The sequence below is a fragment of the Nymphaea colorata genome, chromosome 1 (genome assembly GCF_008831285.2).
Source record: "Nymphaea colorata isolate Beijing-Zhang1983 chromosome 1, ASM883128v2, whole genome shotgun sequence".
NCBI lineage: Eukaryota > Viridiplantae > Streptophyta > Magnoliopsida > Nymphaeales > Nymphaeaceae > Nymphaea > Nymphaea colorata.
In genome coordinates, this window is record NC_045138.2 from 28,943,508 (window position 1) to 28,955,999 (window position 12,492).

Genomic DNA, 12,492 nt, shown 5'->3' on the forward strand with positions numbered 1-12,492 from the left:
AGCAGTAAAGGAAATCACTACCTTCCAAGAAAAAGCTAGAAACAACACGACAAAGAAATCACATGGAGATCTTCAACAAGTTGCACGTTGGCCACTTTTATAACATTTTAATGCTGTTGGGGCAGAAGCACTCGTAGGATTCTTGATACCTCATAGTTCCTTGTTAGGTGAAGTTTGAACATTGCCAACAAAAGCGTTCAGACGCACACCTTCCCGCTCCCAACGATGTAGACAAGTTGTTAAATAGCATGTCGACGGAGCAACATTCACATCCCCAACATTACTTCCTGGCTGATATCTCCAGACTGCTCTCTCCTTGGTGTCTTTGCAAACTATTTGCCGTTCGTAACTTTGAGAAATTTACAAGTATCATCTTTGTCATTAAACCATGATCAAAAGCAATACAACAATCCGTATGACATGCACCCTAATAGATATGCATCCCGATTTACAAGTATCAGTAATGATACTAAAGTAAGCTTAGCTTTCTTTTCTTCTCTGATAGAACAACTGAACAAATCTGTCTTTCTTTCTTTCTTCTTCTTCTTCTTCTTCTCTCTTCCTTTTTCTCTTTTCTTTTTTCTTTTTCTTTTAGGGGAACCGTAATCTCACCCGCTACGCATACCCAGTATTTCCTACAGTTATTTTAAGGCTAAGAAAGAAAAGGATGCCACTTTCATGAACAGAATGGTCTAACACTGTTTTGCTTTTTCTTGGCAGGTTGAAGTGGCATTCGACTATGTGGCGATTTCAAATGAAGGACCAATTCATGAACATGAAGCAGATGCAATGGGTGTTCTCTTCTTCATTCAGGACTTTCCAAGCTACTGCTTTCTCAAAAGATACAGGCCTTCCCATGCTCGAGAAGCACATCCCACCTTGCAAATATGTATAACCCTGTACATATGAAGATCAAGGAACACACCATTAGAGAACAGGGGGAACGCTAGAACAGATTTGAGATCAAACTAAAAATACCTGCTGCATTATCTGTGCAAAGTCGGTGCAGAGAGCCTTCCTCCCGTTTTCATCAAATATTTTCTCGAGTGCTATATCTTGTAGTGCAACCAGGGTAGTCTCCAGCATGTCAAGGCCTGCCTGGTTTGCAAAAGTGAAAACTGGCACAGGCTGCAGAAGAAGGTCAAGAGCAACTAGTTAAACTCAAAATTTGGTGGCTAGGATTCTCCTGAAATGCACGAGAAAATAGACCATATGTAGTGGCCCCTATGTGTGTTCAGTTAGACATTTTAAGTAGTTGAATACCAATTAGAGATCCAAGCATTTGATTATCATGCATAACCAATAATGACATCTGAGCTAATCAAATCTAATATCACTACCATGTCAATACTGCAGACCTGTCTTAACTCTTACCTTCACGCAGCAACACATGATAGCATCAGAATAATGCCAAAGTGTTTTAAGGATAGACTCTGTGCCTTCACTGGCAGGCCGAAGGAGATCTGCACCCAAATGAAGCCTGCGACAGAGCAAATCAAAGAAAGTTAGACAAGCAAGAACTAATACATGCTACTAACATTAGTTAGAACTCAATGTGAGACATATTAGAAATTTAGAAGACGTTTATAATATTGAAAATAAGAAGTAGCAAATGCTTTTCTAGAGCATGCATAAGAAAGAGAGAGAGTCAATCCTTGCCTGTAACTATGGCAGATCCAGCGAGCAAGTGTAAGTGCTTCAGGACTGCCAAGTGGTGGTCTAATTCCAGGATGTGCACTGAGTTGAGATGGAGTCAATGCCATGGCCACCCTCTGCACAGATGAAATTACACTTCGAACATACTGGCGGGCCATGGTTGCCACGTTGTGCTGAAGATGCTCCTCATACGTGAACTGAAATGCAATGGTCAACACAGACCTCATGTTGCATGAGCTCCCTGACAGACTGCCAAACATCTTATTGCCAGTTGGCCCAACCTCAAGGGCAGAAGCTAGATCAAGGGTCCTCTTAGGGCTGGAACCATCCTGTTGAATATACATTAAAAAAAAAAAAACCAAACTTAAACCATGTATAACCCAAACTTTTACAAAACAATAGAAGTCGATATTTGGGGAAAAAGCCCACAAACACCATGTTAGTAGAACTTTGTTAACACCTTTCCAGTCTTAAACGGACATGGATGAAAAAAATTATTCAAATCATCAACCAGCTTTAATAAAAGACGCACATGCATAAGAATGGGAAGAAAAACTAACAGCAATTCAAACACAACCTAATTCAATATCATGTCTCTAGAAACAAGTTCACATCTACCAACTGAAATTACAATGAACTAACTTACAACACCAGAATCAAGGGGAATGACTCGGAAGCCAGAGGGCAGAAGTGGTGCATCATCAGCAAATGATGAATCGATCGGCGCAAACACAAGCTCAGAACAAGCCCCAACAGCAGTTTCATCCACACCGCTGCAAAGCTGCCCACATCCAAAAAGATTATCAGCAGGAATGTGTATACAGCTTCACATGAATAGCAAACAGGAGGCAATGAAAACCTGCAAGAGAAAGATGTCTCTGGGCATAATTGCATCTTCTGGACTCTGACCATTGTCCAATTTAATTACCTCCAAGAACTGTTGGGGAAAAAAAATTATGCTTGCAATCAGAGAGACAATAATAGTAATATTATATACAGATAGTCCCACAAAAAAAAAGGGAGAATTGTATAGGGAGTATCTCTCACAATGCTAACAGTTGAGTTCAAATATTCGAAAAAATACTTCAGCTGTTTGTGTAAAACCCAATTATCATATATGCACTTCCAGATTTTCGATTAAGAGAGAGAAGCAGTTTTCTTACAATCAGTTGAAATCTAACTGACACATGTTATCATGCATATGGAACATTATATCTTATTCACAGCCAGAGTTTAACTGTTTTACCTGTAATTTTTCCATAAAAGAGAATAGTCTGACATTTCAACTTTAGTTAAGGAAGATGCAAAATCCATGAAATGTGTGAACTGTGAACTTTGTAAATGCAAAAGACTAATTCCCAATAAAGAGTGGATCTAGAACGGTTCATCTTTTGATATAAGTTTGATCAAATGTATCCTAGTACCCAACTCGTCAAAGGATCAAATGGCTTGGGAAGACTAATTAGATCATGTCACATTGTATAGAGTTCCTACCTACAAGCACCCATATAATCATCTTTCCCATTGAAAAGACAGGTAATCCTGTAGAGAGGATCAGGCCATGTGGTTTTGCAATGCTCTTTCCCACAAGTACTCCCTTAGGAGTTGATGTTCGTAGTCCACAAAAGACACACAGTACTCCCTTATAGGTTGATATACATAGTCCATGAAAGACGGAAACTCCCTTATCTTTCTAAATCCAACAACTCAGCAACAAGCATTCCCCTACAACGCTGAAGTACAGCCCATAAAAGAAACAAAGTCCCCTATTTTCGAAATCCAACATGCAAGCCGCATGCACATGACCATGGAAACAATGAAAAATCTAAAGGCAATATGTCAACTATCAAACCATCATTTGTGACGATCATGCCCCAGTACCAATCATTGTTTAGACCCTGAGAATCCCAAGATTTTGGCAACACAGAAACTAGAACTGCAAATAAATGCCAGTTCCATTATTTTGTATACTTTTTCTTTTTCCCTTCTTCATAGAAGATTAAACCAGACACCATTAAATATAGGTTACCATATTAAATAAGGCAAGTAAGACTAGATTGCGAATTTTGAATTAGAAAGTGAAAGGGTTGGCAGTTCATACCTCTTCACGCTCAAGTGTGTGGGCCAACGGCAAACTAACTTGACTTCCAAAAACACCCATCCGTGATGCAGTTGGATTACAGTGGCCAGTTTTAAGGCCTGCTGTGGAATAGGCATCAAGGCTACTGTCAGCCCATTCGGATCGATGCTCACGCAAAAACCTTATGAGCAAAGCAGGAGGTACGTTCTACACAAACAAATGAAAAAAGTAACAAGTTAATAACCATAATGAAGAAACATACATATATATATGTATGTATGCATGTATGTCTACATGCAAAAAGAAGCAGTCAGCCAACCACTGCAAGCTTCAGAAAGGCACAAGGCAAAGCAGAAAAACAAAACTAGGTTTAAATCTCAAAGAAGAAAAATATAAGAATTAGCACGTCTCTCTAAGAAGAATGGGTCTGTGGAAAGTGAAAACAATCGAAGCAGTTAACAATCTCAGGCTGTTCACACTTATGTCATGCAAATTAGGACCAGAAGATGAACATAAGGACAGCTAATATATTAGGCTTACATTATTGAGAAGACATTGGAAAAGAGAACTACAGAAATATCTAGAGAAATATCTTTTGTCAAAAGCAGAGGAATTGTGGACTAGGTTAAGCCCCAGGAAATTGGAATAGAAATGATGACCATCTTTCTGAAATTAAAGAATGTAATTTGTAGAACTGAGTCAAAAACATCACTAGCCACAACTAATAATTTTTGTGAATATAACCGTAATAAAAGAACGACATTATTGAAGGATGTTTTGAGTTCAAATGAACATAGCCAACGGAAAGATCACATTGTTTGGAAGCACCTATGCATCATGAAGAAGAGAGTATAAAATACAAAAATATGCCATGAAAAAACAATTGTACAGTGACAACTCAAAAATCTTTCAAGATCCCAGAGTAGAACAAATTTTCACAAGATTTTATTGGAGAAACTAACTGAACAAACCTGCAAGAGCATTGACGCTTTTGCACATAATACCGCATTTGTAACAGAAGAAAATCCATTTGCAGATGGAAAATTTGTGCCCATATTTTTGCTGAATGATGAGTTGACAAGGACTGTTATATCATCCATCCCATCATTACTCAAAAGGGACCATCCATCGTCTGGAAATCCATTTACAGCTTCATTGAAACCTCTGCAAGATTACATCTTTCAGATTATAAAATACAATATAACGCTGCAATTCAATGCTTATACTGAAGCTTACCTGCTCAGCCTCAGACCAAGGGCACGCAAAGAAGCTGGTTGTCTGCCCCAACCAACAACAGTCCCATGAGAAACCTCCTGTGCAATCTGCCGTAAGTGACGTAAAGCCTGTCCAAAATGGTTCACAAAATCAGAACAAAAGAATGAAACTGAACTTATACGAGAATGAAAAAGTACTGTGTTCCCCAATCCACAAATAATAAAGGTTCAATGTCAGGTCATTTTAAATATCCGTTAATAAGATACTATGGAATTATGTTTCATTTTTTTAGAAAGAAAAACGATAGAGGATAAGGAATATTTTACCATCATTGTAGTCTTTTGAGCAAGAACTGTTGGTGATTCATACAAAGGACGCAAGACTTCTGGTACACTCCATGGCTGCATCAAAGGGAAGGAATAGAAAACGTAAGCAATCTTCACGTATTTAATTCCAATTTGGAAATTCTGGGGTTCTGGACCCTTACATTATTGCCAAAGCATATCTGTACAAAAACATGTTTAGAAATATATACAGAAATACCTAAAACAAGCTTACCAAAATTGAAACTAAAACTAGAATACAAAGACCAACTTGCAAGTTCCATGTAGAAAGTGTTGTACCTCTAGGTCCATATGATCCACAATATGAATTATCGAGCCACCCCCTTCATATGGCCTTATCAAGTACCCACTTGGAAACATTTCTGCTCGAACAAAATGCTGAACAGGAGGCATACTTGGACCATCTTGGTTGCTTCTCAATGATCTCTCACAGACCTGAAATGTGAACATGAGCCAACCAGTTATAGTGAACAAGTACGTCTACAAGTAGGTGTGGATGCAACATCAAACATATGGATGTGTATGAACATGCAAGGTGTTTGGCAACAAGAATACTAACACAATGTTAGATGAATCGGTCCCAAAGATAAAAGCAGATCCATAAAACACTGGAATTGTAGTGTTCCATGAACTGACTGAATCTTTGAAACAGATTCATGAAATGCTGTGTTAGTGATTCTGTTGCCAAACGTTCCGTAATGTGAGTGCAAGTACATACGGCCCTTGTGTGCAATAAGTATGCCATGAAAGAGTGCCAAAGAAAGGTTTATGACTGAAACTTCAAACAGAAAGAAAACAGAGCATACCACCAAACTACCATCTTCCAGTACAGAAGTGTAACGCAGCAACCAAAAGTCACGAGCAGGTGCCAAGGTTGTCGGTGCATATGTCTAAATGTCCATTAGTTGACAAAGAAATTGTATTTCATTATAGAATCCAAAAGTCATTAGAATTCTACCACTATACTGTACAAATAGGAAGTATTTTGTATTTCATCATAGGAACCAAAAGTCAGTAGAGTTCTAGCAGTATACTGTACAAATAGGAAGTATTAGGTGACAAAATTTCAGCTACCTGCATATATATTAATTCAATGGATCCACCATTTCCAGTAGATAGGGCTGTCAAAACATCCATGGATCGGCAATCATGAAACCACGTAGACCGATCCTTGAGGATTTCTGCAACCTGAAGCGAGAATATGAGCAAACCTCCTAAACTCAACATTTTCTAATTTTTTCACATTATTGAAAGCTGAACCAACTTAAGCACAAAGAAAAAGCATGAATTTTGCATATCAGAAAGCAAATATGGACTCCGGAACATGAAACACAAATACATTGTAGAAAAAGAAAGCAAAAGAATTGACTTGAAAACAGAAAATTCAATCTCACCTTTGCAGGTTCTAGGCCTACAAGACCACAAGCGCGTGCAGCTACCCCTGAGCTACCATGTGAAATAGCAATGATTCCAATGGAATCCGGACCAGGCTAGACATAAGTGTAAAGCCATCAGTTTTTTCATCAATAAAGCAAAAAGAATCTCCATTTCATTACACCCACCTTCATCCCAGGCATTTGAATCCACTCAACAGCAGTTCCAGTAGCCTTTGAAAGAAACTCTGTTAAAGCCTCCTCAGCAATTGAAAGAAGTCTAGAAGATGGGAAATAAAAATAAATTGTCATTATCAGACTTAGCATTCACAGCTATGACAAACAAAAACAACAGCTGAGTAGTGCAAAAAAAGTGAAACATTAAAATATCTATTTTAAAAATCAGCTCAAGGAACACTCCTGAAAGAGAAAACATGAAAATCAGTAATATCAAATGCATCAAATTACAGAAAGCAGTAGATACCCACTACGAAGACAAATATGAACTTAGATCCAAGATAACATAATGCAACAGTCGCCACATTTTCTGAAAAAGAACGACGGCCATGAAGCTAAACGCCTTTTTACCAATCAAAGGCCAGTTACATAAAAAGAGTGAATAAAAATGAGAAGGAACAAAAGGAAAGGAAGTTATATGAAGCAGATGGAACGAAAAGGGAAGGAGTCTAGTTACATAGCGACACAAAATTAATCAAATATGCAACACGGGATGCTAATCTGAAAGGCAAGGTTAACAGAGCGGCAAGACATGTTCACTTACCCAGCTGGACTAGCATCCCTAGGAGGATTTGGTGTTGTCAAGTGGTGTTGACCACTAGTCACCACAGATTCACAGCTTGTATCTGTCGTAGCCACGGATGGCTGCAAGTACCATCAACCAAGTTTAGCGTCTGTAACAATCCTAATATCAAATATTGCAGAATAATAAAGCAAAGTAACTCGTAAAAGTTACAGCAATGAAGTTCAAGCATGCATGCGAGAAAAATGTCCAATCACCATCCCATATTTTTAGCTAAAAATATGGTCTAACAGGAACGACTAATAGTTTCTAAATACATTTTTGCAACTAGAAGTATGCCCAGTCACGTATTCCCTGGTTACTGAGTGCACGTCGTTTTATAAATGCGTGGAATCATTTCCTAAAATTCAGCTGCACATTTCGTCCTTGGGCGGAGGGGAACAGAAGTGAGCGGGACGTAACATCGAATAAAAGCAAACAAATAGGAACGCTGATTTTATTATGCTGCCTGCCATAGTTAATCGCGATAAATGCCACACACAAAATGAAATAAAAGCAAGCAATAATGACGCCTTTAGGAGGGCGGCTGAAAAAGGAAGTCCGCGCTCTGCCTGCTGAGTGCTGAGGCGCCTCTCTAAGCTTGGACCAACGTGTAGCTGATTCCAATGTGCACTCGTGACAAGCCCAGCAAGTTCGCCGGGACACCGATGAGTCACGGTGATGGAACCGAAAGGCTCTGGCACTTGAGGCACAGGACACCACCCAATAGTCGCTAAAGCTGCTACAGTAATAGCAGCCTTTCCTTTCCAAGTACCAAGGCGAGCAGATTTTTTTTCCCTTTTTTTGGTTTTGTCCAAAAGCCAAAAAGCCAGCAGACGATGAGTTGAAGATAATCATTGCGAACGCTGGTCAAAACACCGGTGAGAATTGGCAACCAGTCTCATGGTGCGTTTTTGCAACCACTTTGGCCTGTGAAACCACGCCAAGCTCGTAGATTATTGCCCCAACCTCTTCCTTGAGTACACACACACTCGCAGTCACAGGTCCTTTAGCTGAAAGCAGAACCGCACGCCCAAACGAGACGCAGGTTCGAAGTGGGTTCAAAGAAAAGGACCGAGTTGGAAAAAAGAGAGGCAGCGTTGTCCTTTCTAGAATTAGGGGACCTGGCGGCTGCGATGCCAGGAAAACACAAGTTGGATAGCTATTGCTAACTGGTAATGCTACTCATATAGTTACCATTATGAGTATAAACAACCAACCATAATAGTAAAATCTCATTGGATGCAACCATTCTAGTCCTAGTTGCCCAAATAAAGGGAAATGTTTTGGTTAGAGAATAGTTCGCATTCACTTGGTCATCCGAACGGTTCGCGTTCTTTCTTCCAGATCCTCGAAGTCAAGAAGTTTTGTTTGGAGGGTGCTCGTTTGTGATTTCGTCTCCACCCTTTGAGCGTTTCTCGATGGGAAAACAAAAAGAATAAAAGAAGTTAAGAGCACAAGAGAGGGTGACGAACATTTTGAGCCTGCTGGCGAAAATACCCATTCTCATACACCAATTGTGACACCTGCTTTTGGAGACGGTCGTTCTCTTCCATCAAAAGCTTGTTCATGGCCGTCAGTTTCCTGTTCACAGCCTGCAGACGGGAGGCCTCCTTCCGCTGTTTTTCTCTGCATCTGAAGGAACCAAGACAAAAAAAAAAAAAGGAACTAAGCAACCACTCAGAAAAACAAGATGATAAACCAATCTTCGTACACATTAACACCACCACTTCAGGCGACCAATAAAAAAACAAAGCAAGACAACAAAATAAAAAACGACTAGAAATATACACAAGGAAGCGCCAATCTCGTCGTAAGTGCACATGCCTAAAGAGAACCGGCCTCTACACAGTTGAAGGGAAAGGAGAGGGTGTCCACCGACCCCTTTTTTGTAAACATTCTAAAGAAACTCAAAGATAAGGCGGACAAAAATATCTATTTAAAATTTAGAGCAACAAATTTCTTTCTTGTAGCAAAGATTATGGATACATGGAGAACGCTCCCCTGAACAGGTACGAAGAGAAACCACATACACTTACTACGCAGCAAATACAATTTATTAGGCAGCGCAGTCGACAAAGAAAGCAAAAAAAGACGAAGGAAATGCAAGATTTCACCATTACCTTCGATTCTGAAACCAGACTTTGATCTGTTTAGGCTCGATGTTCGACAGTATGGGACACTCCCGAATCAACTGCTGTCTCCGGATGGCGCTTGGTTTAGGGCACTCATGGTAAAGCCTCTCCAAAGCCTCCACTTGTTCAGGCGTGTAGCGAACGTACTTCCCGGGGTCTATGGCCGCACCTTTGGAATCCTTACAGGAAGTAACGCTCATCATGCCTTCAGCAGTTTCCCTGATCAAAACAGCGGCCAGACAAGATACTCAACCCCTAGACTCTTCCTCAACTCCTCCTTTGGCTTTCGACAAGTTTTCTTTCCTTTTCCTCCCCAAAGTACACGTTCCTTCAGGCTGGAAAAACTTCACCAATGGATGAGATTTTGCTGTACTAATTGCAAAGTGTCACCATCCCTGCGAGTTTTTCTTAAGCTCCCTCTCCTTTTCTCCCTCCAAATCATCCCCTCTTCAAAGTAGCAACTCTTAAATAAAGAAAAGTCCTACAATGATGGTTTTCTTCTATCCTGGAATAATGACTCGAAAACTGAGTACTGAGACTACGAAAAAACACTGAATGCTGCCACCTCTCAGGAATCTGCTTTTTTTTTCTTTAATAATATATATGCGTCGCTAACCTCCAACTTCCTTGTTTTACTCAAGATGCTCGATCAGCATTTACAGGCTTCAGATACCAGAAGAATCGACTAATGCGGTCGCTTTCATCCCCTCAAAAACTTCCACCTTTTTCCGGCCAAGATATCGAAATCTGTCAAATTTGAAACAGCAGCTCTTTGGCCTTAGTCTCCTTTACCACATGCCAGAAAAGAAGCACGGAAACTATAGTCTCCGTCATGAGACCGGGTCCATTAACGGCCACATCTATATAAGTCCCGATTCTTGCCAAGATGACCAAGATATATAAAAATTTTCAAACACGTTGCCAAAGAAACAAACTGTAAATATATGTACCCTTCAAGCAATCGTGATGAAGACGGATGGTTGACGAACTCTTCACTCTGAACAGAGAACTAAAAAGAAACGCATTCTTCAGTTTTTTGAGTCCCAAAGAGAAATTCAAACCAGAAACAGACTGAATTTGGCCAAAATATGAAAACAATACTTTTTAAGGAATCGAGATACACATACTGGAAGGATGACGTCGGAGTCATCTTTCACAGGGCCATAGATCAACTAGGACGCTTAGGAGCAGAATGAGACATAAAGATCTTAAGAGGGACCTGGAGGAAGGGGGAGGGGAATGAAATAGGGGAATACTATTTATGAATGTCTGGTTTCTACCTTTAGTTTTTCAAGTAGAAATCCAAACTATCTAAGTTAGAATCATGCTGACTACTTTCTTTGATCTAAAATTATGAAGTCCGGCAAATTCTCCATTATTTTTTCCCTAATTAAACTTAAGAGACTGAGACTGACAAAACCGTAACCGCAACTCCTTTCTTTTAGGGTCACAAATTTTCTTCGACCAAAAACAAGAGTCGAACCAATGAGTTTCTTCAAACTTAAAAAACACCACAACAATTTTTGTTCAATTTTTTCGTCAAAATTTCACAACATAACAACAAGATATGGACGACAAGCGACCAGACCCTTTGCCGAACCCAGAAACAGATTATTAACTGGGATGGAAAAGCATTAACAGGAAGCATCTGAAAGAGGACCCCCAAACACCTCACTTAAAGCTAGGGACTCAGGATCGGAGATCTTCAGCCAAGCGGGCCAAGACTTAGCCTAGCGAAGGAAACGGACAGGGTAAGAGAAGAATGGCAACGCAGAAACCAGAAACAACACAGATCCTCAACCTAGAACCACCGATCCCTCTCACAACACCGAATCGATTACCTTTTAGAAGCAAAACATAATCGAGATCGCTCCCTCGCCGGCTAACGCCTACAGAGGGTCTTAGACTTTGATCACCAAGCTACGGGAGCCGGACTCTCGCTCATCCCGCGGAAGCTGGGCGTCCGTCGCCGGACAGAGGTTGGGAAAGTCGGTGAAATGAACGGAAACAGTAACAAGAGAAGAAGCAGCGCCTATGAGACGCATCGAGCGGCAGAAGACGTAACTCCGTGTCCCAGAGCTCTCTCCCGTTGCCCAGAGTAAAGGACGTTTCCTTCCTCCTGCCGATGGAGTTCCTCTTCTTCCTTCTTTCCCGAGACGCTTCCTCTGGCTCCTTTCAAGACTGAGTGAGAAATGAACGACCAGACTCTGCTGTAATGACAACACAGAGACTATGGCGGGGAATTTGCTTATATATACGCAGCCCGGCGACGGTTGGGAGCCACTGCCTTGAGCTTACCCTTATCTGATCTCGAAATTTCCATCATGCCATCCCTAGCCCTTGGTCCAACAGCGATCACGTTGACACCACTCTGACACGAAACGGCCATGGCTTCATTGAATCCTGGTTTGATAAGGAGATGGTTTGGAAGTTTTAGTCGTAAATCTGTGGGATGGAATGTCTCACATTGATGTCCACTTGAATTCCGCAAAATCGACATCTTTAGACGGGTAAATTTATCACGGATAAGTTTTATAAAATATTTTATTTTAAATAAACTGTCCCCACAAAAAGTTGGGAACTTGGGGTGTGTTTAAAGTGAATTGGCAAAAATTCACCATGATTAATCGATGAAATAAAGATACCCTTAAAACATAATACATATTCTTATTTGATACGTTTGATGAGATCAATAGTATAATGGGTTCATAAACAGTGTTTGTATACACCAAGGGATGGTAGGTAACCATTTTTTGTTTTGGATGTCAATTTTTAGAAATGGTACCAAGGCAGTGGCGGAGCCAGCGTGGGGCAGGTGTGGGCGCCTGCCCACGCCAGCTCAAGAAAACTCCATATGAAATGGAGTCTCAACCCAACTTCACCCCTGTGT

The 12,492-nt window shown here is 40.4% G+C and overlaps 1 protein-coding gene across 3 annotated transcripts; it reads right to left on the minus strand.

The window, feature by feature from the left end:
• Positions 1-11,827, minus strand: LOC116252800 (homeobox-leucine zipper protein ATHB-15-like). 3 transcript variants are annotated; one of them, XM_031627369.2, is made up of 20 exons: positions 11,444-11,827; positions 10,553-10,599; positions 9,591-10,349; positions 8,943-9,102; positions 7,450-7,550; positions 6,858-6,948; positions 6,690-6,785; positions 6,370-6,483; positions 6,102-6,185; positions 5,575-5,730; positions 5,278-5,352; positions 4,973-5,079; positions 4,708-4,900; positions 3,758-3,943; positions 2,516-2,593; positions 2,303-2,437; positions 1,660-1,985; positions 1,375-1,480; positions 979-1,128; positions 1-897 (listed from the first exon to the last, which is right to left on the minus strand). In XM_031627369.2, the coding sequence occupies exons 3-20, from the start codon at positions 9,803-9,805 to the stop codon at positions 751-753; spliced, it is 2,520 nt and encodes an 839-aa protein (XP_031483229.1). In that variant the 5' UTR covers positions 9,806-10,349; positions 10,553-10,599; positions 11,444-11,827; the 3' UTR covers positions 1-750. The 3 variants fall into 3 exon arrangements, with proteins under 3 accessions (XP_031483229.1, XP_031483204.1, XP_031483221.1); XM_031627344.2 differs by having other exon boundaries at positions 10,553-10,611; XM_031627361.2 differs by lacking the exon at positions 10,553-10,599.
• Between the last annotated feature and the right edge of the window lie 665 nt (positions 11,828-12,492).

Coding starts and splice junctions, on each gene's coding strand:
- LOC116252800 (XM_031627361.2), bottom strand. CDS start 9,805: ATGATGAGCGTTACTTCCTGTAAGGATTCCAAAGGTGCGGCCATAGAC. Junction 5,731..6,101: donor TGGAAGATGGTAGTTTGGTG/GTATGCTCTGTT, acceptor TTCACATTTCAG/GTCTGTGAGAGATCATTGAG. Junction 1,986..2,302: donor TTCCCCTTGATTCTGGTGTT/GTAAGTTAGTTC, acceptor TATATTCAACAG/GATGGTTCCAGCCCTAAGAG.